Below are 27,386 nucleotides of genomic sequence, written 5' to 3'. Positions count from 1 at the left end.
ACACTTGTATTAGTCTCCAAAGGCTGCTGCTGTAAAGAATCACCACAGAGAGTCTTAAAACAATATGAATTTATTATTTTACAATTCCAGAGGTCAGAATTCCAAAATTAGTCTTACTGAATGAGCTAACATCATGGTGTGAGCAGAACTGCATCCCTCCTGGAGACTCTGAGGGAGAACCTACTTCCTTGCCTTTTCAGACTTCTAGATGCCACCTACACACTTTGGATGGTAGCCCCTGCCTCTGTTGCATCGCTTCAACTTCTGCTTCTGCTGTCACATCTCCTACTCTGATTCGGACCATCCTGCCCCCTCTTTTAAAGACCCTTATGATTACATTGGGCCCATTTGAATAATCTAGGATAAGCTCTCTATATCAAGTCCATTAACTTAATCACATTAACAAAGTCCTTTTTGCCATGTAAAATAACATGTTCACAGGTTCCAGGGATTAAGCTATGTGCATCTTTGGGGTAGGATAGTATTATTCTGTTTACCACCATACTATTGTAGAGTCCTTACACTATTCACCAGGCAGTATAATATCACTTAAAGGTAAACTATAATTAGTTAAACACGCATACTATAAACACCAAGCAAACATTAGAATAACAAAAGAAAGAGTTTTAGTTAATAAGCCAAAAAATGAGAGAAAATGGAGTCAAAAAATTTAATTAATCCCTGAAAGAAAATGAGAAAAAAAAACAAACAGATGGATACATAGGAAACAAATAGTAAAATGATATTTTTATAGTTAGGACTTAAACCTAACTATAAAAATAATCACATTAAATTTAAATGGTCTAAATATCCAAATTAACAAAACAAAGATCGTCAAATTACATTTAAAAAGCAAGATATAGCCAAATACTACCTGTTAAAAAATCTGCTTTTAACATAAATTCTCAAATAAGTTAAAAGTAAAAGATGAAAAAAATATACCATATTAATGCTAATCAAAGTAGAACTGGAATGGCTATATTAATATTAGAGAAAGCAAATTTCAGAATAAAGAATATTAACATATTTCAAGGGTCATTACAAAATGACAAAGCAATCAATTTATCAAGAGAATATAATAATCCTAAATGTTTATGTATCTAATAATAGAGCTTCAAAATATATGGAGCAAAAACTAAAAGAATCACCAGACGAAATAGTAAAACTCACAATTACAGTCAGAAATTTCAATTTACTCTCTTGATAATTTACAGAACAAATATAAAAATTGGTAAGAATGTAGAAAATTTGAACAGTACTATCAATAACTTGATTTAATTGATATTTATAGGACATTCCAACTAACAACAGGAAAATACACATTATTTTCCAGATTAAAGAGAACATTTATCCAAGACAGGCCATATTCTGGGCCATAAAACAAGTCTCCATAAATTTAAAAGGATCCAAGTCATACACAGCATTCTCTGACCATATGGTATTAAAGTAGAAATAAATAAAAGGCATATCTCTGGAAAATCTCCCAACTGTTCGGAAACTAAATAACATACTTCTAAATAATTTATGGACAAAAGGAGAAATAAAATGGGAAATTAGAAAACATTTCAATTGAATAAAATGAAAACAATACCAAAATTTATGAAACAAGGCTAAAGAATGAGCTAAACCCTCATTCTTAGGGAGAAATTATATCACAAAAGAAGAAAGACTGCAAATCATTGACTTCAGTTTCTACTTTGAGAAATAAGCAGAAGAGCAAATTAAATCCAAAGTAAAATAGAAGAAAGGAAAACTAAAGATCAGAACAGAAACTACAAAATATAAAACAGAAAAATTTGAGAAAATCACTCACACCAAAAGCTATTTCTTTCAAAAAAAATCAATAAAATCGACAAACTTCTAATCAGACTGATCAGGTGAAAGAAAAAATTCAAATTTACCAATATAAGGAATAACAGAAGATACACCACAACAGATTCTACACATAGTAAAAAGATAATACAACAACAGTATGAACAATCTTATGCAACTCATTTTGCATAACTTAGATGACGTGGACATGTCCCTTTAAGTCACAAACTACCAAGGCTCACTGAAGATAAAATAGCCTGAATAGCCCTATATATCCATTAAAGAAATTAAATTTAGCACTTCTCTAGTGGCACAATGGGTAAGAATCCACCTGCCAGTGCAGGGGAGACAGGTTCTATCCCTGGTCTGGGAAAATTCCACATGCTGCCAAGCAACTAAGCCCATGTGCTACAAATACTCAGCCCAAGTGCCACAACTATTAAGGGCCATGCGCTCTGGGGCCTGCAAGCCACAGCTACAGAGCCTGCATGCTGCAGCTACTAATATCAATTCTACATATAAACTCTTCCAGAAAAATGAAAAGGAGAGAATATTTCCCAACTCATTAAACGAAGCCAACACCATCCAAATACCTAAACCAGACAGAGACACAAGGAGAAGAAAAAAAAAAACAAAAAAACTATAGACCAATATCTGTCATAAAGATAGATGCAAAAGTTCTACTTAAACTTTAGCAAAGTGAATCTGACAATATATAAAAAGGATAACATGTCATGACAAAGTAGGGTTTATCCTAGGAATGCAATGTTAGTTTAGCATTCAAAAACCAATCAGTATAACTCATCATATTAACAATTAACAAAAGCAAAATCACATGATCATCTCAATAGACTCAGCAAAATCAATTGACAAAACCAATACCAAATACTGATTTAAATAACTGTCAAACTAGAGATAGGAGCATCCTCAATTTGATAAAGAGCAGCTATAAAGAACCTACAGCTGGGACTTTCCTGGCGGTCCAGTGGTTAAGACTCCATACTTTCAGTGCAAGGGGCCAGGGTTAGATCCATGGTTGGGGAACTAAGATCCTGCGTGCCGTGTGGTGCAGCAAAAAAAAACAAACAGAACTACAGCTAGCATCTTGCTTAAAAATAAAAGAATGAATACTCTCACCTTAGGATCAGGAACCACAAAAGGATGTTCACTCTTAACACGTTTACTTAATATTGTCCTGGACATTCCTGTACAATACTTGTTATTTTACATAGATAGTACTTGTCATTTTACATAGACAATATGTCACTTTACATAGACAAGTAAAATAAATAAAACACATCTATATCAAAAAGCTTTGTTCATTCACTAGTATAATCAACTATAGAGAAAATGCTATGCAATCTATAGAAAGCTACTAGAACTAATAAATGAGTATAGCAAAATTGTAGGACACAAGTGAATACACAAAAATAGTTGCATTTCCGTACACTAGCAAAGAAAAATCAGAAAATTTAAATTTAAAAAAATCTATTTATAATATCATCAAAAATATTAAGTATATCGAGATAAAGCTGACAAAAATGTGAAAGACCCATACACTGAAAACTAAAAGTGATTGATCAGAAAAATGAAAAAGAATAATAATAAATGGGGAGATACATTATATCCATGGGTTGGAAGATTCAACATTAAGAAATGTCAGTTTCCCCCAAGTTGATCTATAGACTCCACACAATCTCAATCAAAATTCCACCATGTTTTTTGTAGAAATTGACAAATTGATTATAAAATTCATATGGAAGCGCAAAGAACCTAGAGTAGCCAAAACAACTTCAAAAAAGAAGGACAAATTTGGAGAGGTCTTGAATCTAATATATGTAAAGAACTATCTATTTTCATTAATAAGAAAACCAACAAACAACCCAATTTTAAAATGGTCCAAGGGTTTGAACATTTTACCAAAGGATGGTAAAATAAGCACATATAAAGATCTTCAACATCATTAATTAGGGAAATACAAAGTAAAACCACAATGAGATACCACTGTATAAAAATAAGACTAGCTAAAACTTTAAAACGTTGACCATACCAAGTGTTAGTGAGAATATAAAGGAACTGGAACTCTTGTACATTGTTGGGGTGGATATAAAATGATACAACCACTTTGAAAAACAGCCTGACAGTTTCTTAAAATGTAAAATACAGACCTTCCTTATGACATAGCCATTACACTCCTAGGTACTTTACCAAGGAGAAATGAAAATATACGTCCATGTGAAGACCTACACACAAATGTTCACAGCAGCTCTATTTATAACAGCCAAAAACTAAAAACAAATCAAAATGTCCACCAACAGATGAATAAACTGTGATGTAGCCATATAATAGAATATTACTCAGCATAAACAACAAATAAATCATTGATACATGCTAGAGCATGGGTGATTTCAAAATAATTATGCTGAGTGAAAGAAGTCAGGACCTTATCCACCAGTCACCAAAAAAAGAAGTACATACTGTATGATTCCAGTATAGAACGCGTGACTAGGGTTTGGGAGAGGTGACAGGTAGAGGGAGGAGGAAGAAAAGGGGGGATTACAAGTGACACAGGGAAGCTTTGGGGAGTCAGGGATATGTGCATTATATTGATTGTGGTGAGGGTTTCACAGGTATACACATGTCAAAACTTGTCAAATTGCACATGTTAAATATGTGCAGATTGCTGTATGTCAGTCATAATTCAATAAAGTTGTTAACTTTTTTTTTTTTAATAAAAAAAGCAACCCAGGGACTTCTGCTTCTGGAAAGATAGAGTAGATATACTCTCCCATATTCCTCCCACTAAGCCCAACTAAAACTCCTAGACATTGTTTATACAACAAAAGTAAGACACTGAAAGGTAAAGAGAATGACCAGCTAGGGACTTTCAGACCCAAGAAATGACAGGGCGGCAAGTTTCGGGCATTTTTTTGTTTTGTTTTATACACTCCAGATTGAGTTGTATAAAAGCTGATTATCCAGAAACACCAACAAATGTAGACCCAAAAAAGCCCCAAGAAAATCCTGCTCTCTCTAGCTGAAGGACCAGGGAAGAGCCAGTCCAGCAGGGCATCCTAATATCCTTGCTGGTTTAGTGTCAGAGGAGGGCAAGTGACACCCCATGGCATCAGTGGAGGCTGTATAGGGACCAGTAATAAGGCATGCTTCCTCCTCCCAACTAGGGAGGCACTGGTGAAGGCTTAGTGGGGAGTCTGAACTCCCACCTCCACCCAGCAATAATGAGGTACTCCTCCCGCTCTGGGGTGTCAACAGAGACTGAATGGGGAACCTGGACTTCCACATCCATCCGACAGTAACAAGGGGCACCTCTCTTCCCCTGTCGGCACAGTGTCAGAGGAGGTGTGTGAAAATAGATTTAAATAACATCTGGAGTCTCACAACATTACAGCCAAAATGTCCAGGATTCAATCAAAATCACTCCTATGAAGAACCAAGAAAATCTCAACTTGCGTGAGAAAAGACGACAGACATCAACACGGAAACACCACCACGTGTTAGAATCATCTGACAAGATTTTTAAAGTCACCATCATAAGAATGTTTCAAACAACTAATTGTTAATGACTGAGACAAATGAAAAACTAACAAGTCCCACAAAGAAATACAAGATACAAAGAAGAACCAAATGGAAATTTTAGAACTGAAAAACACGATAACGAAAACAAAACAAACCCTCAGTGAAAGGGCTTAAGAGCAGAATGAAGAGAATAGATAAAAGACGTAATGAACCAGAAGAGAATAAATAGAGGTGACCCAATAGACTCGGAAAAAAGGAAGGAAGGAAGAGAGGGAGAAGGAGGATGAAGAAAGAAAAAGGGAGCCTGGGGGACTTCTGCATCTATAACAAAAAATTTAACATTTTGAAGTCCCAGAATTTTCTTTCCCAGTGGAATCCCAGAAGAAGAAGGGGAAAAGAGTGAGGCTAAAACTTATAATCAAAGAAATAATGGTTGAAATTTTTCCAAATTTGACACACACACACACACACACACACACATATATATATATATATATACACACCCCTACAGATTCAAGAAGCTGAGCAAATTCCGAAAAGGATAAACTCAAAGAAATCTACACCAAGACATATCAAAATCAAATTTCTGAAAACTAAAAACAAAAACTTTCAAAATCAATGAGAGAAAAATGACACCTCACTTTCGAGAGAAAATAATTTGAATGACAGCAGATTTCTCATCACAAACTACTGAGGCTGAAAGGAAGAAGCAAGACATTTTTTAAGTGTTAAAGGACTATCATCCCAGAATTTTATATCCAACAACAGAATAAATATCCTTCAAGGAATGAAGGGTGAAACCCCCTGGTTGCCCAGTGGTTAGGACTCTGTGCATCACTGCAGGGGCACAGGTTTGATCCCGGGTCAGGGAACTAAGATCTCATATGTTGTGTGGGCATGGCCAAAAACAAAGACAAAAAAAAAAAAGGAATAACAGGAAAATCAGGACACTGTCAGAAGAAGGAAAACTGAGTTGTTACTATCACACCTACTTTAAAAGAATGGTTAAAGAAAACACTTAATCAGAAAGGAATTATAAAAGCAGGCATCTTGGGACATCAGAAAGGAAGACACAAGAACAAAAGAGCAAAGATATGAGGAAATACAATAGACACTTGTCTTAAGTTTTCTAAATTATGTTTGACAGTTGAAGCAAAAAGTAGAAGTCTGTCTGACATGGTTTTGAGTGTATGTAGAGGAAATGTTTAAGATGCTATATTACAAATGCAAGAGGGTGAAAGGACTTAAATGAAGAGAGAAGAGGTGGGTGTGACTATGAAGGGCAGGACGAGGAAGACCTTTGTGGTGATGGAATAGTTTTGTGTCTCAGCTGTGGTGGTGGTTCCATAAATCTATCCATGTGATAAAATGGCATCGAACTACACACACACACGTCACCAGTCTCACTTTTCTGGGTTTGATATTCTGCTATAATTCACAAGATATATCCCTTAGGGGAAACTGGGTGAAGGGCACAAGGGGCTCTCTCTGTACTACGTTTACAACTTCCTGTCTATCTACAGTTATTTCAAGATAAAAAGTTAATTTAAAAAAGACAAAGTAATTACATAAAATTAAAAAAAAAAACAGTAAAACCTAACAAGTGAAAGCAAAAATAAACAAATAAATCCAACTGTGTGTTGAGTTAGTACTACAAACACACTGAGGAGCTATTTCAAGCGACCTTAAAACACAGTAATTTGACTCTACATCCTTAATAGGAATATGCTAAAGACAACAAAAAACTGCAAAGAAAGAAATAAAAACTTAAACCATTTCAGTCACCTTATTGCTGGTAGTCTCATTTTATTCTGATATTGTTGTGGGTCTATTGCAGAATAAAGCAAAAAAACTATGCTGGCATCATAAAGAGCCAGTATTCTTTTCAGTGTGGGAGAGAGGAGATAGAGAATGAAGATAGTTAAGTTAAAACTGGGTAAAACTGAATTGAATGGGCTATATCAGTAAATTTAACAATGTGTTTTCTCTTAAAAAGAGAAACAAGAAAAAAGAAACAAGAAATCATATTTCTTAGTTCTGCTCACTGAAAAGTCCTAGAATCAACAACCAGCCCAGGAGCAACAGGTGCCACCAGACTGTAGTCTCCAAATAATAGTCTTTCAAAGAGGAAATGGGGCTTCTTAAAGAAATGGCTGATTCAGGGTCTGGGGCAGGATGTGCGTAAGATGAGCCTGAAACATCTGTCCCAGTATTAAGACAGCAAGAATGCTACAGAAACTACTAGGCTGTTTCAGCACTAGTGGACATAAACCCTACTGTCCAAAGTGAAAGTGAAAGTCGCTCAGTCCTGTCCGACTCTTTGTGACCCCATGGACTATACACGGCCCATGGAATTCTCCAGGCCAGAATACTGGAGTGAGTAGCTTTTCCCTTCTCCAGGGGATCTTCCCAATCCAGGGATCGAACCCAGGTCTCCCACATTGCAGGCAGATTCTTTACCAGCTGAGTCACAAGGGAAGCCTAAGAATACTGGAGTGGGTAGCCTATCCCTTCTCCAGCAGATCTTCCCCACCTAGGAATCAAACTGGGGTCTCCTGCATTGCAGGTAGATTCTTTACCAACTGAGCTGTCCAAAGATGGGAGCAATTTAAGCATTGATAAGAATAATAGCTGCAATGGATTAAAATTATCCAATATGTTTAAGTCTGTGGATTCATGATGGTACTCAAGATAATCATAATAACTTTATTGATCATCTTTGGAGAATACAAGGGAACCAGCTCATTATTTTGAAAACTGATAACTAAAGGGGGGAAATCATTTATCCGTACTTTCATATGTGCACTATATCCCACAATAACCAAAATTTTAATAAGGAGATGCTTCTCTTTATAAATGATGTAGACCCAATAAATGAAGAAATAATGATAGCCTCAAATTGAATGTCACCCTTAATAAAGTAAAGCATCTAGGCAATTTTCATCAAGGGCTGCTAACATCAATAAAAGAGAAATACCCAGAACCCATGAGGCTCCTGATGAAAGCACATATCTCCACTTAGGAACTGTTCTTGCCCCAAAACTGAACCTGAATCTGTTTTTACCAATTCACAGGAATAACACCATGGGGATGCAATCACAAAATCCAGACGCTGGGAAACCCTACAGTGCAAACAACCCGGTTTCTTCCACAAGTAACAAGTGAGAGAGACCTACAGATTTAAAGAGACTTAAGAGACACATCAGCCAAGTTTAATGTAGAGGTCCTATTTGGATCCTGATTTCAATTACACAGAGAAATAAATGTTGAACAAATATTTGATGCTATTAATGTCTCATTTTTAACTTTGAGTTTTGATAGATAAGGCTGGTATGTTTATGTTCTTACCATTTAGAGATACAGACTGAAAAATTTACAGACGAAATAATATTGCTGTCTTGATTTGCTTCAAAATAACCTGGGTTCAAGGAGGAAAGTGGAAGGTGAGTATAAGTGAAATGAATGGCTATGAGTTGATCACTGTTGGGGCTGGGTGAACAATGCACAGAAATTCATTTTACCCTTCTCTCCACTTTTGCATGGCTTTGAAACCTTTTATAATACATTTTTTTTAATATACCAATATAGAGCCAGAAAACTGTGTTAAATTACCTCCCTGATCTCCACCCAGTGGTCTTTATTCTGTTCTCTGAAGCCTAGAAGACTAGTGTCATGGTAATAACAATAATAATAATAATAATAACATCAACAATAACAGGCAGCATTTTTGGAAAACATACTTTGTTGTTTTGGTCACTTAATCACTAAGTTGTATCCAACTCTTTTGGGACCCCTGGACTGTGGCTCACCAGACTCCTCTGTCCATGAGATTTCCCAGGCAAGAATACTGGAGTAGATAGCCATTTTCTTCTTCAGGGGATCTTCCCAACCCAGGGATCAAACCCACATCTCCTGCATTAGCAGGCAAATTCTTTACCACTGAGCCACCAGGGAAGCCTTAGTACATACTATGTGCCCAACACAGGTTATGAGTTGTTTATGAAGATTTTCATTTAATCCTGACAAAGTCCTAAAGTAGGTACTGTTAGTATCCCCATTTTACAGATGAAGAACCTGAGGGCAAGACGTTTGATGACAAAGCTCAGCCTCAAACCAAAATCTGACTTCAGATTTCCAGCTCAGAGCCACTAAGCTACACCAACACACAGAGCGAAAGGTGAAGCAGGCTGTCATGGCCTTAGTCTTCCCTTTTAGGGATTAAACATCCTGAATTCTTTCTCTCTGCCCCTTCCCGCCAGTGTGGCTTCAATGTCCCGCATCATCCTCGGGGCACGTGCCAAGAGTTACAGAAGCAGTTGAGTTTCTTGAAAGTATTCCAGGCTCCCTGTACAGCCTGTCCCACCTCCACGCCCACCCAGGCTGCAGGGATTCCTGGACAATCTCAGATCAGCCTGCATCCAGGCTGGGAGCCTGAACGTGAGCACATCCCTGGGGTGGCATGGCTCACCTGGGCCTCGATGCCTCTTCTCCATCCAGATGTAGCAGTTGTTCTGGGCCACCCCGGTCTGCGAGTCCAGGAATGGGAGGCGCACGCTGCGCTCTGCGCACAGGCGAGAGTTGTAACTCCGGCAGTGTTCAATGGCTTCCTTGTAGAACTGGTCCCCAAGCCTGCAGGGAGACAGAGTGCAGGGGAGGCAATGAGGCCAGGGAAAACCAGAACACACCCAGAAGGAAACTGAAGTCACCCACCCACTTGCCAGGGAAGATTTTGCAATTATGAAGACCAAGACAATGGGGATCAAGAGCTTTGGCAAGCAGCAGAATCCAACTCAGCTTCAGGTCTCCAACAGGTCCTATTTCCTGTACCAAATCCACCAGGTAACTTAGAGACCCCATTAACGGAGAAATTAGGACCCTGAAAATAAACCACCAGTAAAAGTAATATGGGGCTTCCCAGGTGGTGCCAGTGGTAAAGAACCTGCCTGCCAGTGCAAGAGACGTAAGAGACTCAGGCTTGATCCCTGGGTCAGGAAGATCCCCCGGAGGAGGGCAACCCACTCCAGTATTCTTGCCTGGAGAATCTCATGGACAGAGGAGCCTGATGGGCTACAGTCCATGGGGCTGCAAAGAGTCGAACACAACTGAAGTGACTTAGCACACACACAAGAGTAACATGTCCCTGTCCCAGGAAGCATGAGGTCCCCCTCCAGAAAGGAGGTAGCTCTGGTACAACTTTCTGCATGGGGTCTGCTAGGACATCCAGCTTCCAGAGGCCCCTGCCCCTTAACATGCCCCATTAGCCACACTTATTCCTCAGTGGTAACCAGCAAAGACACTCCAGATTGGACTGAAACCACCAGCATGGATACAAAGACTTCCATTACAATAGAAGAGAAACACCCAATAGAAAAGACTAGAGGGTCAGAGGAAACACCCTGTAAACACAGAGCTATTATAGGGGCGAGGAAATGAAGAAGGACATGTACCAACCTTTTAAAGCCACACACTTGAAGAAGAATAACTTTCTGATAGAAAACAAATGAAAGAAGCATTTAACAGCTGAATTTAGGGACTCAAAATAATTTGATTCCCTGAGTTTAATCCACAAATAGAAAGACCTTTCAGGTTTACTGGAGTGGTAATCTGATTAAGCCCAGTGAATTTTAGGTTCCTGAATCTTTGGTATCTTTGGGTGATGCTACTAATTTTTAAGATACTGTCCTTTTCAAAGACCAAAAATATAACATTGATATAATCGATCAAATGTAATAAAACACAAACATAATCAATAAGATCAAATACCTAACAAACCATAGGTACATGACAGAGGTGAATAAATGGTCCCAGGAATTTGCAGCTGTAATAACATAATGTCTACCAGGTAAAAGAGAGATTCTTAGAGAAGAGGAGGAGGAAAAGACAGAAGGAGGAGAGCCACAGGACTTGCAGAGCCAAAAGGGAGAATCAGATAGCTCATTTTGAAGGGACATTATGAATGCCCCTTTGTTTTGGTCTCTGGAGACACAAAGACATTAAAATGGGGGTTGGGGGGGTGGGGAAGTCTAAGTTTAAAATATTTCTTAACCAAAATATTTAGAAGAGCAAAAAAAAAAAAAGGAAAAATTTAAATGGATTCTTCTGTCCTCTTTTATATTAAAGTGTCGTTGATGTACAATATTTTATGTTACAGGTGTGCAATATAGTGATTCACAATTTTTAAAGGTTATATTCCACTTATAAAATATTGGCTACACTCCCTGTATTGTACAGTATAACTCTGCAGTTTATTTTATATATAAAAGTTTATGCCTCTTAATTCCCTACCCCTGTCTTGCCCCTCTCTCCTCCCCTCTCCCCTCTGGTAACCACTAGCTTGTTCCCTTTATGTGTGAGTCTGCTGCTTTTTTTGTTCCATTCACTAGTTTGTTGTAGTTTTTAGATTCCACATATAGGTAGTTATCACATAGTATTTGTCCTCTTACTCTTTTTTAAAAGTCAAAGTGTCAGATTCTACCAAAAAGTTTAAAGCAAATTCCTTATTCTGAGAGGATACAATCACTGAAGCTTCTGAGGCATCTTTTGGAAGCTACTTGTGGACAAACCTCCTTTTCTACCTCTGGGCATCTTCCCTCTCACAAGAAAGGCAGAACAGCTCGGAAAGCATCTAGCAGTTGCAAAACCTAACTGTAATCAAATTATAATAGTCACCCAGCTGACAATGAATTGGGAGGGGGAATGAAAGCCCATCAGAATGCCGTAAAACAGAAATGCGCATAAGCTGATGTAATCAAAGTTAGTAACAAGGACCATGAGATTGATCAAAAATGAGCAACTGTTTCCTGGGAAGCATTTGCGACTGTGTCCCTCCAGCTTAACTGCCTCCCTCTGCTAAGGCGATGCAGCTCTGTGTCACAGAACTGTTGAGGGCAGCTCGGACACACAGCCTGTCCGGGGTGTCCTGGGGGCTCCAGCTTCCCTCCACGGAACAGAGACCAGCCACATCACATGGGTGAGAATTGACAAGACCGCACGACCGAGAGCCATCCTAAGCAAGGAGCCGCTATCTGGCTTCCCACGATCCTCTGACAGGCTGCCAAAAATGTTAACTCTTCCAACTCCAGAAATTCTGCTGAAAGAGAACCCATGGAAGGAAGGAAGAGAAAGAAAGGGAGAAAGAAAAAAAAAACTGTACACTAAAACTCATCGACTGGAGAGAAGAGGGTTTCCATTTAGAAAAACAAACTTCTGGAAGCCAATACAAAAGAAATGTACAATACAATCCCAGATGAGACCTCTCGATGTGCCCGGAACTCATTTCTAACAGCGTCAATCCCAAAAAAGAGAAACAAGGAGGTGAACTTGCTGACAAAGAGAAGTGCATTTGGCCAAGTCCATGCCCCATACCAAATGGAACGAAAAAGTCAAACAAAGTGGCTCGCTGGGTGAAAATTAATTTCATCTTAAATACTTTCCACTTTCATAACATGCAATGTTATTAGTAACAGGCATGCTGAGGGGGAATGTGTATTTTTAAATGTAATCTTTGTGTGAATGATACCTCTTTTATGTAAACAGAAGAGATTTTCTGAGGACTGGAACAACTGTATTGAAGATTGAAGTTACAAAAATATGACAACCATCACCCTTTGCCATCGTCTCCAGGGAAGTCATTTTTAAACAGGCCAGGCATTGGCAGAGATTCGGAAACAAAAGTTTAAAGCCTTTTTTAAGACACTGGAGGGGAAAAGAGACTTCACCCTTTGATAAATTCAAGCGGCACTTCTCCAAAAGTTAATTAGCCAAATCTGCACAGGGCTTGCTCTGTTCTCTAGAAGAAAATCAATGGCCAGTTCTCCCTAACCTGTGAAAAGCAAGTTAAACAGGAGAAGGGGAAAATGTCCTTTTCAGCATGGTATTTCTTTTTGTTATTGAAGTCCCAGGTGGCACTACTGGTAAAGAACCCGCCTGCCAATGCAGGAGACCTAAAGGACGCAGGTTCAATCCCTGGGTTGGGAAGATCCCCTGCAGGAGGCCATGGCAACCTACTCCAGTATTCTTGCCTGGAAATCCCATGGCAGAGGAGCTTGGTGGGTTACAGTCCATGAGGTCGTGTAAGAGTCAGATACAACTGAAACAACTTAGCACTCACAGTTTACGATGTTGTTTACAATGTTGTATTGGTTTTAAACGTACAGCAAAGTGATTCAGTTATACAGATACATATATATATCATAAATATACGTTATATATTTATATATATTCTTCCCCAGATTCTTTTCCATTATAGGTTGTTATAAGATACTGAGTGTAGTTCCCTGTGCTATACAGAAGCTCCTTGTTGTTTACCTCTTTTAAATGTAGTTGTATGTATATGTTACTCTCAGACACCTAATTTATCTCTTTCCCCACCCATATAGCATTTCTTTTTAGGGAAAAAAACTCCTACTTGATAGGATGCCAGGGGTGGGTGACATTTGCATGAAAGCCGCACGGGGCAGAGGGAGCAGGGAAAGGCTGACAGTGAATGATTCACTTTGTGGAGTGGTGACCGGCGCACCCCGGGGTGGGTCAGGCATGGCCCAGCCTCAGCCATCACCTGTCTGCCCCAGACCCAGGGGCTAGACTTTCCCCCGGATGATAGATGTCTTGGGCTCGAAGAAGCTGGCACAAGGCACAGGAGAAGGATATTCTCATCAACACTGACTTTGGGCCACTTAAGGCTTCAATCAGATGCAGGGAAGGCAGGGGGACAAATTGCCAGGCCCCCAGCCAGAGCAGGAACCCCCCGGCCTGAGGATTGGAGCTGAGCTGGCTGCAGTTCCCGGCCTTCGTGAGGGGCTCTGTGGGATCCTGAGCCACCCCTTCTGGAGAGGGAGAGCCATCCTACCTCTGAGAGCTTTCCAGGCGCCCTCCTTGAGCATATCTGTGGAGAAATGGATTCCAGGCACCAAAGAGGATTCAGAGTGGAAAAAATAAGACTTCTCCAAAATGACTGCCGACAAGGCTCCATGTGTGATTTGCAGAGCCTGCCAGACCCCCTCTAAGACAGCGGCTCCTCATCCTCACGGTTCCACCTCCCTCTCTCAAAAACCACGCCTGCTCTCTCTCTCTTTTTTTTTTTTGGCCATCCTCACGGGCAGATGGGATCTTAGTCCTCCACGCCCCTGCCCCAACCCCGCACCAGGGATTGAACCTGTGCCCCCTGCATCAAAAGCACAGAGTCTTAACCACCAGACCACCAGGGTAGTCCCCAATGTGTGCTCTTAGAGTCCACGTCCACTGTCCTGAATGGACTCTCAGCTCCGACCCTCCAACACAGACCCCTGAGGCCCCCTCCCTCTTCAGGGTGCCCCCCTGTTCCCGTGTGCTGACCCGGGGATGGGTGTCCGGCCCTACCTCATGCCTGTGTCCAAAAGCGAAGTCCTCACGTCGGGCCGGAGCCTTGCTCCCTCCCCGGTCTCCAGGCTTTGAGGGGTGGCAGCGGGGACCTGAGGGAGCCCAGCCCTGCTTCTCCCAGGCCCAGTGTCCTTGGCTCTCCCCTGCCCTTGCTCGCAGCCAGCCCCGAATTCTTTCATGTCTCCAGCAGCTCCCCTGTCCTCTCTCCTTCCCTGCTCCATGGCCACGGGTCCCTTCTGGCTGTAAAAATCAGGACCTTGGCCCATCACAGCTATTTGTGCTCAGAAACAGAGATAAGCTGAGATAAGGAGGAGCCCGGGCCATGGCAAGATCGCCGGCACCTGGCCTTTTCCTGCGGGCTCACTCAGCGGCCCACACATCCACAGCCGCCCCCCGCACACACACCCAGTAAAACTCAGCTCTGCCAACTCGATGCCTTCCTCCTGTTTGCACTGAGATGTGTTTCACTCTGACGGTGGCGTGGAAACCGTCTCCCGTTTGTGTCGTGTTTTGTAAGAACTAGCGAGCAGGGGGCAATCTTTGGCAAGGTTTGGGGGGGAGCCTCTTCATTTTCCTCACAGTTAACTGTTCCTAAAGCTGCCCTTGAAAGAAAACCAAGTTTAGTGCTTGCTGTGGACTGAACCATGTCCCCCTGTCTCTGAAATTCAGGTGTTGATGCCACAATGGATGGGATTTGGAGATGGGACTTTGGGGAGGTAATTAGGTCATGAGAGTAGATCACCCACGATGGGATTCATGCCCTTATAAGAAGAGATACGAGAGCGCTCACTTCCTCTCTCTCTCTCTCTCTCTCCCCTCCCTCTCCCCTCTCTGTACTTTCTCTCATCTCTCTCTCTCCCCCACCCTCTCTCTCCTCTCTCTCTCTCCCCTCTCTGTCTCTCTCTCTCTCTCCTCTCTCTCCCTCTCTGTCTCTCTCTGTCTCTCTCCTCTCTCTCTCCCCTCTCTCTCACTCTCTTACCTCTCTGTCTCTCTCTCTCCTCTCTCCCCTCTCTCTCTCCCCCTCTCTGTCTCTCTCTCTCCTCTCTCTCTTCTTTCCCTCTCGTCTCTCTCTCCTCCTCTCTGTCTTTCTCCCCTCTTTCTCTCCCTCTTTCTCTCTGTCTCTCTCTCTCTCCCCTCTCTCTCCCTCTCTGTCTCTCTCTGTCTCTCCTCTCTCTTACCTCTCTCTCTCCCCTCTCTCTCTCACTCTCTTACCTCTCTGTCTCTCTCTCTCCACTCTCTCTCCCTTCTCTCCCTCTTGTCTCTCTCTCCTCTCTCTCTCTCCCCTCTCTCCTCTCTCTCCTCTCTCTCCCCCTCTCTTTCTCCCCTCTCTTTCTCCCTCTCTCTCTCTGTCTCTCTCTCTCCCCTCTCTCTCCCCCCACTCCTCTCTCTATCTCTCCTCTCCCCCAACCCTCCTGTCTCTCTCTGTCCTCTCTCTCTCTCCTCTCTCTCTCTCCCTCTGTGTGTGTGTCTCTCTCTCTGTCTCTGCCACGTGAAGACACAGCATGAAACCAATTATCTGCAGCCTGAAAAGAGGGCCCTCACCAGACCTCACCTAGACCATGCTGCCACCCTGATCTCAGACTTTGCTGCCACCGAGCTGTGAGAAATAAATGTCTGTTGTTTAAGCCACCTACTCCATGGGCATTTTGCTATAGCAGCCCCAGTTAAGACAGAGTTTCTTATATAAAACAAAGACTCAGGACTTCCCTGGTGGTGCAGTGGTTAAGAATACACCTTGCAATGGAGGCTCAGGGAATGGGCTAGAAGGTAAAGCGTCTGCCTGCAGGGCAGGAGACCCGGGTTCAATCCCTGGGTCAGCAAGATCCCCTGGAGAAGGGAATGGCAACCCACTCCAGTATTCTTGCCTGGGAAATCCCTTGTACCCAGAAGCTTGGCAGGCTACAGTCCATGGGAGTCACAAACAGTCAGACACGACTGAGTGACTTTTACTTTCACTTTCACTTTGCAATGGAGGGGACGAGGGTTCCCTCCCCGGTCAGGGAACTAAAATCCCACATGCCACAGGGCAACTAAGCCAGTGCTCCACAACTACTGAGACCCTGAGCTAAAAGTACTGAGCCTGAGTGCCACAACTAGAGAGAATCCACAAAGCGCAACAAAGATCCCACGTGCTGCAACTAACACCCAATGCAGCCAAATGAAATAAATAAATATTTTAGAATAAATAAATTAAATAGGAAGGGCTATAGAGTTGGATACAACTGAGCACACACTCACACAGAGAGAGAATGAGTAAGACAGAGAATCAGTTCCCTTCCTCCTCATTCTGTCTTCTTCCAACAAAAATAATAATACTATTAATAATGTCCCTTTCAACTCAACTCAGTGTTTAATATTTGTCTCCCCTAGTAAACTATAAACTCCATGAGGGCAGGGCCACTACACACAGCCACTTAGTTTTTGCACTAAACCACACGAGGGGGTGCGTTTCATATTAAACTTCAGTGTGAATGGCACTCCCCGGAGCCCTGCATAGCTGGCCTCTTCACCGATTCACTTCCAACATCTGACATGGAGCCCAGCACACAGTAGGTGCCCAAAACTTCTTTGTCGAATTGCTTTCAACAACTCATGTATCACTCACTTATGATAGATGAGAGCAGTAAAGCATAGGTTGGTGATTGAGATTATACAACTGTCTACTGGCAACCTTGAAAACTTAAAACAATGTCTGCAGGCACTTTCACTCAGTCCTCAGCATGACCCCCTGGTTATTTCAGCAGTCTACTGAATGCAGTCACTCCAACACTTCTCCTCCCCAGCTGACAAAAAGAAATCTCCCTCATTCTCAGTCTTCAGTTTTGTACTCAGTACAGAAGCCACGTTGATGCCCAAAGGTCCTAAGTTGCTCCACTGAGCTGTCAAGGCCCTTGGAGGGTCTTGATATTGGGGTAGATCAGAGACTTGGAATCAGGCAGGGCTGAGTCCAGCGCCACTGCCCACTGGCTTCACAGCCCTGGGGTAAGTTACTTACCCTCCCTGAGCCTAAATTCTCCTTCCCACAATAAGCTCCTACTTCAGGTCTGAAATGATTATTAATAGATGAGATAGAACCTCTAACTCAGAGGTAACCAATGGTGATTCCTGATCCTTCCATCCAAGGGCAGTGTTCCCTGCCACTCTGTTCGCCTCTGCCTGAGCCCGCTGACTGCCCTCCACGTGACACACATGCACACAACAGTCACCACCGCAGTGTCTCTGAGGCTGGCAGGCGCCCAGCCAAACCTCCATCCCAAGACATCTGGCAGCAGGGTGGCGAGGCCAGCCTCCAGCATCAAGGAGAGCAGAGTAGACTGCACAAGGATCACAGGGATCAAAGCCTGCCCCCAGGGCAGACACCACACCTGGCTCTGTCCCCAAGCCCAGCACAGAGCTTGCTGTGTTGGGTTGATGACGGAGGAATGAGTAAACGGGTGAATGAATAAATCCTTATCTGACCTTCCTGTGTATATGAAGCAGACAGGCCTTCCCTCAGTTCACTTCAGTCACTCAGTCGTGTCTGACTCTTTGAGACCCCATGAACCACAGCACACCAGGCCTCCCTGTCCATCACCAACTCCCGGAGTCCACCCAAACCCATGTCCATTGAGTTAGTGATGCCATCCAACCATCTCATCCTCTGTCGTCCCCTTCTCCTCCCGCCTTCAATCTCTCCCAGCATCAGGGTCTTTTCAAATGAGTCAGCTCTTCGCATGTGGTGGCCAAAGTATTGGAGTTTCAGCTTCAACATCAGTCCTTCCAATGAATATTCAGGACTGATTTCCTATAAGATGGACTGGTTGGATCTCCTTGCAGTCCAAGGGACTCTCAAGAGTCTTCTCCAACACCACAGTTCAAAAGCATCAATTCTTCAGCACTCAGCTTTCTTTATAGTCCAACTCTCACATCCTATACATGATTGGAAACACCATAGCCTTGACTAGATGGACCTTTGTTGGCAAAGTAATGTCTCTGCTTTTTAATATGTTGTCTTTTTTAATATGCTGGTCATAACTTTCCTTACTTCCTTCCAATAACTAAGCATCTTTTAATTTCATGGCTGCAGTCACCATCTGTAGTGATTTTGGAGCCCAGAAAAATAAAGTTTGACACTGTTTTTGCTATTTCTCTATTTGCCATGAAGTGATGGGACCAGATGCCATGATCTTCGTTTTCTGAATGTTGAGTTTTAAGCCAAGTTTTTCACTCTCCTCTTTCACTTTCATCAACAGGCTCTTTAGTTCTTCTTCACTTTCTGCTATAAGGGTGGCATCATCTGCATATCTGAGGTTATTGATATTTCTCCCAGCAATCTTGATTCCAGCTTGTGCTTCATCCAGCCCAGAATTTCTCATGATATACTCTGCATATAAGTTAAATAAGCAGGGTGACAGTATATAGCCTTGACGTACTCCTCTTCCTATTTGGAACCAGTCTGTTGTTCCATGTCCAGTTCTAACTGCTGCTTCCTGACCTGCATACAGATTTCTCAAGAGGCAGGTCAGGTGGTCAGGTCAGGCCTTCCCTGGACTCCAACAAAATACTTTACTCAGAACCCTCCCTCCCCACCTATCTGGAATTTTCTTGCCTCTTGTCCTCAGCCTGGCTGATCTCACCCTGTTCAAGGGCTGGCTGAAGCCCTGTGTCTTCCAGGAAGCTTCCCCAGTTATTCTAGCCAGTGGTTCTTGCTCTCTGCCTCTCTGATCTCCTTAATTGTCTCATTCATGTTTGGCCAGTCTCTACCACTGTCCTTCTTTCTCCCCACCCATCTTGAAGACAGGGACTAAGAGGTCTATACTTCTGTGCTATCCCCACCAAGCACTGTGCTGAGAACGTAGAAGCTTGTGATAACTATGGATTGCTTGATGGAAACGCCATGCCATCCTCAGCAAGCTCATCAAGTGTCACAGCTGAGGGATGCGAGGGGGCCCTCTTTCTCCATATGAAAATGAGGTGAGCCTGAAGTTATGTGGCTTCTCCAGGGCACAGGATTAGGCATCTGAAAACAGAGATCCTGTAAGTTCAAATCCTACTGAATTCTCTTCATCCTCTTTAAAAAGGTCACTTCAGCTCTTGAGATTGTATTTCTCCATCTACAGCATTCACGCCAAGATGCAGAACTAACCCTCCTCTTCTCTGAACTTCCTGAGTAGCTCGCTGAATGCCGAGCTGTGCTATCATCAGACCACCCCCAGGAAGACTTACTCTGGTGATGCGGGAAACACCCCTTCTGTGTTTATCAAGAACGCCATCACCCCGCCTTCCAGAAGAATGATCTAGGGCAGTGGTTCTCAAACTTTGGTTCTGTGTCAGAATCAACACAGGCGGGAGGGTGGGTGGCAGTGTGAAATGTTGATGCCAGAGCGTGCACGTAATCCAGACATCTGGATATTTGACAGATCCCCCAGCGATTCAGTGAACAATGAAAATCGAGTTTTGGGTTTTTTTAATTAAGTACATTTATACTGTTTCTGTTTGTTTTTTTAATTATGTATTTATTTGGCTGCATTGGGTCTTAGTGCGGCACGCAGGATTTCTGTTGGAGGCGCACGGACTCTCCAGTTGCGGTGCACGAGCTTAGTTGCTCCACAGCACGTGGGATCTTAGTTCCCTGACCAGAGATCGAACTCGAGTCCCCTACCTTGCAAGGCAGATTCTTAACCACTGGACCACCAGGGGAGGTCCCAAGACTCGCGGATTTAAGTACAGCTTCCCTAACCTGCAAAGCAAGGGCACGAACAAGGGAGCCCTGTGATACCCTTCAGCCATGTTTTAATAGCAGAGTGCGAAACCCTGGTTAACTGACTTTAACTCAGCTTGTTTTGTTCCTGTGGGAGATGTTTTCAGGCAACAGGCATGGATTAACCTGGCAGCACTCAACTGCAGCCAACGAGTCCCACAGAAGTCCTCATCTCTCACAGAGCACCCATGAGACCTGGTTGAGGCAATTGTACAGAGATCCTGACTTCCTTAGAGTGGTCCCTCTGGAGGTGACCCTGACCTTCCTAACATCACAGGAAAGGTGTCTGGGGGCCGAGGGTATCGCCTTACAAAAGCCAAGTCAGACGAAGAATCTGAACCCTAAAACGCCCATCGTGGCCTGAAACGCCACTCAGTCTTGACGTTCAGGCCTGCTAGACCTAATAAATCGCTTTTCCGGCATCTACTCTGGTGAAGACTTTTCAGGGACTTATTATGCAAAGCTGCCTAAGCAAGACGGAATTTATATTGAACCTGGCCATGATTTCTGAGCTGCCACTGGGTGTTCTGATGACATACACAACTCAGGGTGGAAGTCAAGGGGCTGCCAAGGACAGGAGACTGGAGGCAGGAGGAAAACAGAGTGATTCCTTCCAGTAAATAATGGGAGGGTGGGGGCGGGGAGTCGGAAGAGGAGGATGCTCTGGGGAGGAAGAAAACCGCCGCTTTTCTGGTGTCCAAGGTTTGCCTTTTAAATGGCATCCAGACGTGACAAAATAAATCTCTCCTCTGGAGCCTAAAGAATGTGTAGAATGCAACCAACTTTCAAAAGTGGGGGAGGGGGGATGCTTTATTTAGGGTGAAGCATACTTAGAAAACACACACCCATCACAGAAACTTTATTGATTGAGCAAGTATCTTTAGTTTCTCTGGTTCATAGACTGAGTCCTCTCTGAAACCCCAGCTGTGTGCTGGGCACCAGCATGCTGTCTCCCGAGTGTGACTGCCAAGAGAAGCCGACCATGGATTAGAGTCAAGTCTTGGGCAAATACATCCTCAGACCCCATCTTTCCCGCTGGAGTAGAAGAGCCTCAGCGCTGCTCTCCCCAGTAAAAGGAATATTCGTCTGGCATTTAAAATACAGCCACAAAGAACACGTGCTCTGTAGTCAATTCTCAGTGCAGCAGACCAAGTGATCTTTTTAAAATGAAATCTGATCATGACATTCTCCTCCTTAAATCCCTCCAATGGCCTCAGTGCACTTAGAATATAATGTGAACAACTTCCTGTGGCTATGGGGCTGTGCCCAACTTTCCTCCTTCATCTTGTCTCCTGCCCCCTCATCCCTGCTGGCCTCCTCACTGCACTTCTTCTGTCTCTCTAATAAACCAAAATCACCTCACCTCAGGACCTTTGCACATGCTTTTTCCTGTTTCTGGTATATGTTTCTCCCAGATCTCATGGCTGGCTTCTCTTTTATTTAAACTAGGGTAGCCCAACCTACTCCCCTCTTGTGCTAACCCTTACTATCTCATATTCTTTTTTTTTTTTTTTTTCAAACTATCTACCACTCTCAAAAAAAGTCTCTCTGTTTTCTCTTGGCCTGCTGATCATTGCCACATAACAAAACTGTGAACCCTGGATGAGCAAGGTCTTTATCTCACTGCCTACAGCTGGATCCCCTACACATAACACAGGATTGGCACATAGGAAATGCTCATCAGATAACGCTGAACAAATACAGAAAGATCCAGGCCAACCTGCAGCAGAGAGTTCGCAGGGTGTGGAAGCCCAGCCTTCTGGGGGACAAGAAGGTCAGTGCTAGGGAGAGGCTCCCAGCAATGCAAGAATCACACCAGCATCTTCTCACTTGTGATCTTCCCAACAGACTCAGCGGGTTAGACAGTGGGGGAGTCTACTATCCATGCCCAAATCCTGCTCATGACCCCACAATGCCACCTACACAACCCAAAGCCTGAAGAGAAGTGGGGCCAAGCGGATAAGTGCTGCCATTCATGCCATCAGCCACTCCTTTCTATGCCCGAAAAAGGACATTCCAGGACTGATATCGGCACTGTAAAGCAGCGGTGGCCAGAACACGGTCTCCAGAGTAATTTGCTCCAGTTCCCTGAAAGGGCCTCTCTCTGAATTAACCTCTCCTCTGCATGTTCTTTCTTACAGAGCAGATCCGTGTCCTCGGCCAGAGCCGAGCCCACGGGTGGTGGCCGGGGCAGGATCAGCATGGGGGTGGGGAAGCACCACTGGATGGGAAATCAATGGGAACCTGAAGGTCATCTGGAGGGCTCTGTCTCCCCATCATGCACCTGCTGGGATGGGATTTGTGGTCCTGACCCCGCTTGGGGGCCTCTGCCCTCCTGTCAGAGTTGGTTAAAATCAGCCTGCAGAAGCAAACGCCCTGCAGACCGAGTGATCTCTGGGCTGTCCTTCTAAGGGACATCAAGCCGAACAAAGGAGAACTGAGTCTCATTTAACCTGCCGCAAGGTTGAGAGTCACCCCAATTTCTCTTGGCAACCCCCTGGGAAAACTGTCTCAGGTCTGCTGTTTTTGGAGGCACAAAGCTGTAAACCTTTTAATAAGGACAGAACGAAGCCAGGCTAATATGACCAGCCTGTCCTGAAATTTAAATTCTCTGGTGGAAGAGGTAGAAATATCTTGAAAACTCAAAACCAAACTGAAAGGTGAGTGCACTCTAGAAATACCTAAATACCTCATGACCTCTACATCCCAGGATAATGACAAAGGACATCAAAACCTCCATCCTGCTTGAAGGAGGTCTGTTTTTCTTCCCATCCCTACAAGTATCAGGAAACATGAATGCATTTAGAACCTGATTCTCCTTTCCTCATGGACCTATTTTCCCAAGTCCTCTCCCTTCCTTCCCTCCTCGCTACCTCCCTTCCTTCCTTCATTCCTTTTTCCCTCCCTTCCTCTCCTCCCATGCCTTTCCCCATTTTCTTCCCTCAGTCTTTCTACCTCATCAAGAGTCACTTAACATATAGGACGGGAGAAAAGCATTCAGGCCACATCCATAACCCAAAAGTTGAAGATGAGTCTGGTATAAAAATGAGAATGAGGGACTCCCCTGGCAGTCCAGTGGTTAAGAATCCAAGCTTCTGCTCTTTCTGCCATCTTTCCGTGCTGCCAGAATGGTGCGCATGAATGTCCTGGCTGATACTCTCAAGAGTATCAACAATGCCGAAAAGAGAGGCAAACGCCAGGTCCTTATTAGGCTGTTCTCCAAAGTCATCGTCAGGTTTCTAACAGTGATGATGAAGCATGGTTACATTGGCAAATTTGAAATCATTGATGATCACAGGGCTGGGAAAATTGTTGTGAACCTCACAGGCAGGCTAAATAAGTGTGGAGTGATCAGCCCTAGATTTGATGTGCAACTCAAAGATCTAGAAAAATGGCAGAATAACCTGCTCCCATCCCGTCAGTTTGGTTTCATTGTACTGACAACCTCAGCTGGCATCATGGACCATGAAGAAGCAAGACGAAAACATACAGGAGGGAAAATCCTTGGATTCTTTTTCTAGGGATGTAATACATACAAATAAAATGCCTCGGGGGGGGAGGGGGAGGAGAATCCAAGCTTCCACTGCAGAGGGCAATTGGTTTGGTTCCTAGTCAGAGAACTAAGATCCTGCATGCCACACACAGTATGGCCAAAAAATAAAAATAAAAACCCTGAGCTTCTAAGATATCCTTCAAAAAATAAAATAAAATTTTTAAATGAAAAAAATAAAAATGAGGAAGAGACACCCTCTACATATTTACAGAGGAATGACAACATGATAATGATCATAGAAATAATAGGGGCAAGGTTTCCATTTACTGGGCACTTACTATGTATGCCAGGCACTGTTCTAAGGACTTCACACGCATAATCTCATTTCATCCTCGCAACAACCCCATCTTAATATTTCCTCTTATTCCACAGGTTAGAAAACTGAGGCACAGAGAGTTTTAAGTCATGTGCCTAGGGTTTTAAGTGGCGCTGTGAAGACAGAAGCCCGGGAAATTTCAGTGCAGAAAACCTCGCTCTTGGCCACTACGTTATCGGCTCCAATGGGACACTGCTACCGCTTCGCAGAGAGTAGAGCCTCCAGAACTAGAATGACTTGAGCAACACTTCCTTTTTTGGAGGCATCTGCTTTCTCTAACATCATCACCGATTTGCTGGGTAATCTTAGTTGTTTCTCTTTGGGATCCTCTGCCAAATAGTCCAGAGGTAGACTTTCCTGTAACAGAGTCACCCTCAGTAACTCAAGTAAGGCAGGGGGCTTTCCTGGTGGCTCAGTGGTGAAGAATCTGCAGGAGACATGGGTTTGAGCCATCTTCCTAAGTCAGGAAGATCCCACATGCCATGGAACAACTAAGCCCACACGCCTCAATTACCGACCAAGACCCCGAGAGGCCCATGCTCCACAACAAGAGAAGGCACCGCAGTGAAAAGCCCGATCAAAATATTACATATGTGGTCTTCCCGGGTGGTGCGGTAGTAGAGAATCTGACTGTAATGCAGAAGACTTGCGTTCAGTCCCTAGGTCAGGAAGATCCCCTGGAGAAGGAAACAGCAACCCACTCCAGTATTCTTGCCTGGGAAATCCCATGGACAGAGGAGCCTGATGGGCTACACAAGAGTGTAGCTCCCCCGCCCCCTACAATGGGGTCACAAGAGTCAGACATGACTTAGCAACTAAACCACCATCACCACCACTGTGTGGTTTAGAAACCAAATGCATCCCAAAGGTAGACAAGTGGTTATGGCCTCTGAGAGGCCCTGTGGTTCTGAACATCCACTGCAGGGAGGAAAAGAAAGATGCCAGGTTATCATAAGCTTGAGTCGGATTTAATACTCAGAGTGTTAGAGATCATCTCGTCTGATACCTTTGTTCTATTGCAAGGAAAATCAACCACCAGAGAAGTGAGGTGACTTCCTCCAGCCACACATCAGCAGGGCTGAGATTCAATCCTCAGTCTTCAGGCTCCTAGTTTAGGAATTTCTCCTCTGTTTACAGCAGGGGCCTGAAAACTATAGTCCCTGGGCCAAATCTGGCCCATCATGAATTTCTGTAAATAAAGTTTTATTGGAAGACAGTCACACCCATTCGGTCATGCATTGTCTGTGGCCACTTTCACACTATAGTCGTAGAACTGAGGGGTTCCAGTGGAGACCACACAGCCTGCGAAGCCTGAAACAATTACCCTCTGGATCTTTACAGAAGAAGTGTGCCGACTCCTGGTTTATAGCATAAGCCTTGAATAACGAAAAGACTCCATCTTTGAAATGAAAGAAAATAGAATGGGAACCCTTAGAGTCTTAAGCAGATAGTTTTACAATTATCTCAGCTGGGCACAACTTAATAAAAGCCCATAAATACAGTTAATAATAAGGAAAACATGCACTAGCTCACCCTACCTATTTAATAATTATCGTTAACCACAGTGAGCAAACCTCATCGCTTAAAACTTTTTTTTCCAAGCCTTCCTCAAAAGCCCCTTTTCACTTATGAAGCACTCTGAGTCGAAGGGCAAAATGATGCTTCGTACTGTTGCACAGACCTCATTTCCTCCTGGTGAGCTAAAGACTGTTGCTGAGACAGCAGAGGGATTGGGAGCAGCGCCCCTGCCTGGGGTGCTCTCTGTCAAGGAGGAGGCGTCAAAACTCACTCGTCCCCCGTCACTCCAAATAAAATTGCAGGAACAACCAAGCACAACAGAGACTCTCACTCCTGCCTCTTCTGCCTCTCGTGCCTCCCTGCCTCACTCATCCATCTCTCTCCTTCTCCAGAAAGTGATCAGGATCAGCACAAGGCTGACAGAAGCATCCCAGCTCTTGGCCGTTTTGATGAGGATGTTCCATCCCATGGAACAGAGAGGGATGGGACTTGGCCCCTGATGCCTGAGGTGGGAATCAAGGCTGGAACCTCGGTTCCAGGTCAGAGATGGAACTTAGGCCCTGTGGGTAGGCAAGTCTCTCAGCCTGGCTGGGCCCCCAGGTCCCATCTGTAAAATGGAGAGACTCACCCTCGCATATTGTAAAGGATGGATGACGGGCAGAACCAAATTAGGGATAAGGCAGGCCAGCCAGGCAGCACCACCACCTCCCACCCCCATCACCCCTGTCCAATCTCTAAGTCATACTAAAACACCACCAGGACTGTAGAAAGTTGGAGAGGCTTTTATTTACCAGCATCATCTTAGGCAAAGAACTTCAAGAAGTAGGACCCAGTTTATATGGAACAGTCCCGGTTCACACCGAGGTCTTTGCGTAAAAGTTAATACCTGCTTTCCCTCTCAAAAGTGCCTTTGCCTTGCTGACAGATGATCAGGTCACCCTATGGATAAGCTGTGTAGAGTCAGAGAACGATAAGTTCCCCCCATTCAGAACTTGTCCGTGATGGCAGTAAGTGGGCTTCTAAGCCAGACAGGTCCAGTTTGGTCAAGAGTCGGGGTGCAGGTCTGGGGCTAGAACCGAATTGTTTGGGACAAGAAAGGAGAGACTCCCCCAGCGACCCTGCTTCTCTGGCGGCCCCTTACCCAGCCCTTTGCCTCTTCTTATATTTGTTACATAAATGTTTACAGAATAGCAGCCAAAGCCTGGGAGGCCCTGGAGAGAAGAGAGGGCTTCAGAAAGTACTGTAAGAGCAGAGATGTGCCAACGGGTATCTACAACCTGCCTACACTGCTAAGACCTGAGCTGCAATCCCCAGGATCAGGTCCAGTCCTGGCCCTGACCCTGACTCGTTCTGGGGACCCTGGCCCAAGTGAAGCTAGAGCCTCCTTCCCATCTTAGAAACTCCTCCTCACAGGGCTGCCCCTCCTCCACCAACCCTGCTGAAGCCACAAGTATTCACGTGGCCACACGGTCTTCCAGGAACTCCGCCATTAAGAGAGCTGAGAGGCAGGCAAAAAGAAAGCTCCAGAAGAGGCTGAGGTCTGCAGGGAGGAG

At 43.8% G+C, this 27,386-nt stretch overlaps 2 protein-coding genes across 8 annotated transcripts in view; one reads left to right on the top strand and one right to left on the bottom strand.

Moving 5' to 3' along the window:
- The window catches only part of DPF3 (double PHD fingers 3), a 290,669-nt gene that overhangs the window by 164,735 nt on the left and 98,548 nt on the right, over positions 1-27,386 (bottom strand). For 2 of the 7 annotated variants that reach the window (XM_044924771.2, XR_006542636.2), the window contains exons 1-2: positions 14,707-15,526; positions 9,818-9,978 (exon numbers count right to left, since the gene is read on the bottom strand). In XM_044924771.2, the coding sequence (XP_044780706.1) occupies positions 9,818-9,978; positions 14,707-14,972 (427 nt within the window). In that variant the 5' untranslated portion in view covers positions 14,973-15,526. Of the gene's footprint in view, positions 1-9,817; positions 9,979-14,706; positions 15,531-27,386 lie in introns of those variants that run through there. The other 5 variants (XM_025295255.3, XM_025295256.3, XM_044924772.2 and 2 more) reach the window with 5 other exon arrangements.
- On the top strand, positions 23,572-24,001 carry LOC102393161 (40S ribosomal protein S15a-like). The gene has a single exon (XM_044924774.1). It carries the CDS (start codon positions 23,575-23,577, stop codon positions 23,965-23,967), a length of 393 nt encoding a protein of 130 aa, XP_044780709.1. The 5' UTR covers positions 23,572-23,574; the 3' UTR covers positions 23,968-24,001.

Source organism: Bubalus bubalis, chromosome 11 (genome assembly GCF_019923935.1).
Source record: "Bubalus bubalis isolate 160015118507 breed Murrah chromosome 11, NDDB_SH_1, whole genome shotgun sequence".
NCBI lineage: Eukaryota > Metazoa > Chordata > Mammalia > Artiodactyla > Bovidae > Bubalus > Bubalus bubalis.
The sequence above is the reverse complement of the archived record's forward strand: the minus strand, read 5'-3'. Positions and strand labels throughout refer to the sequence as shown.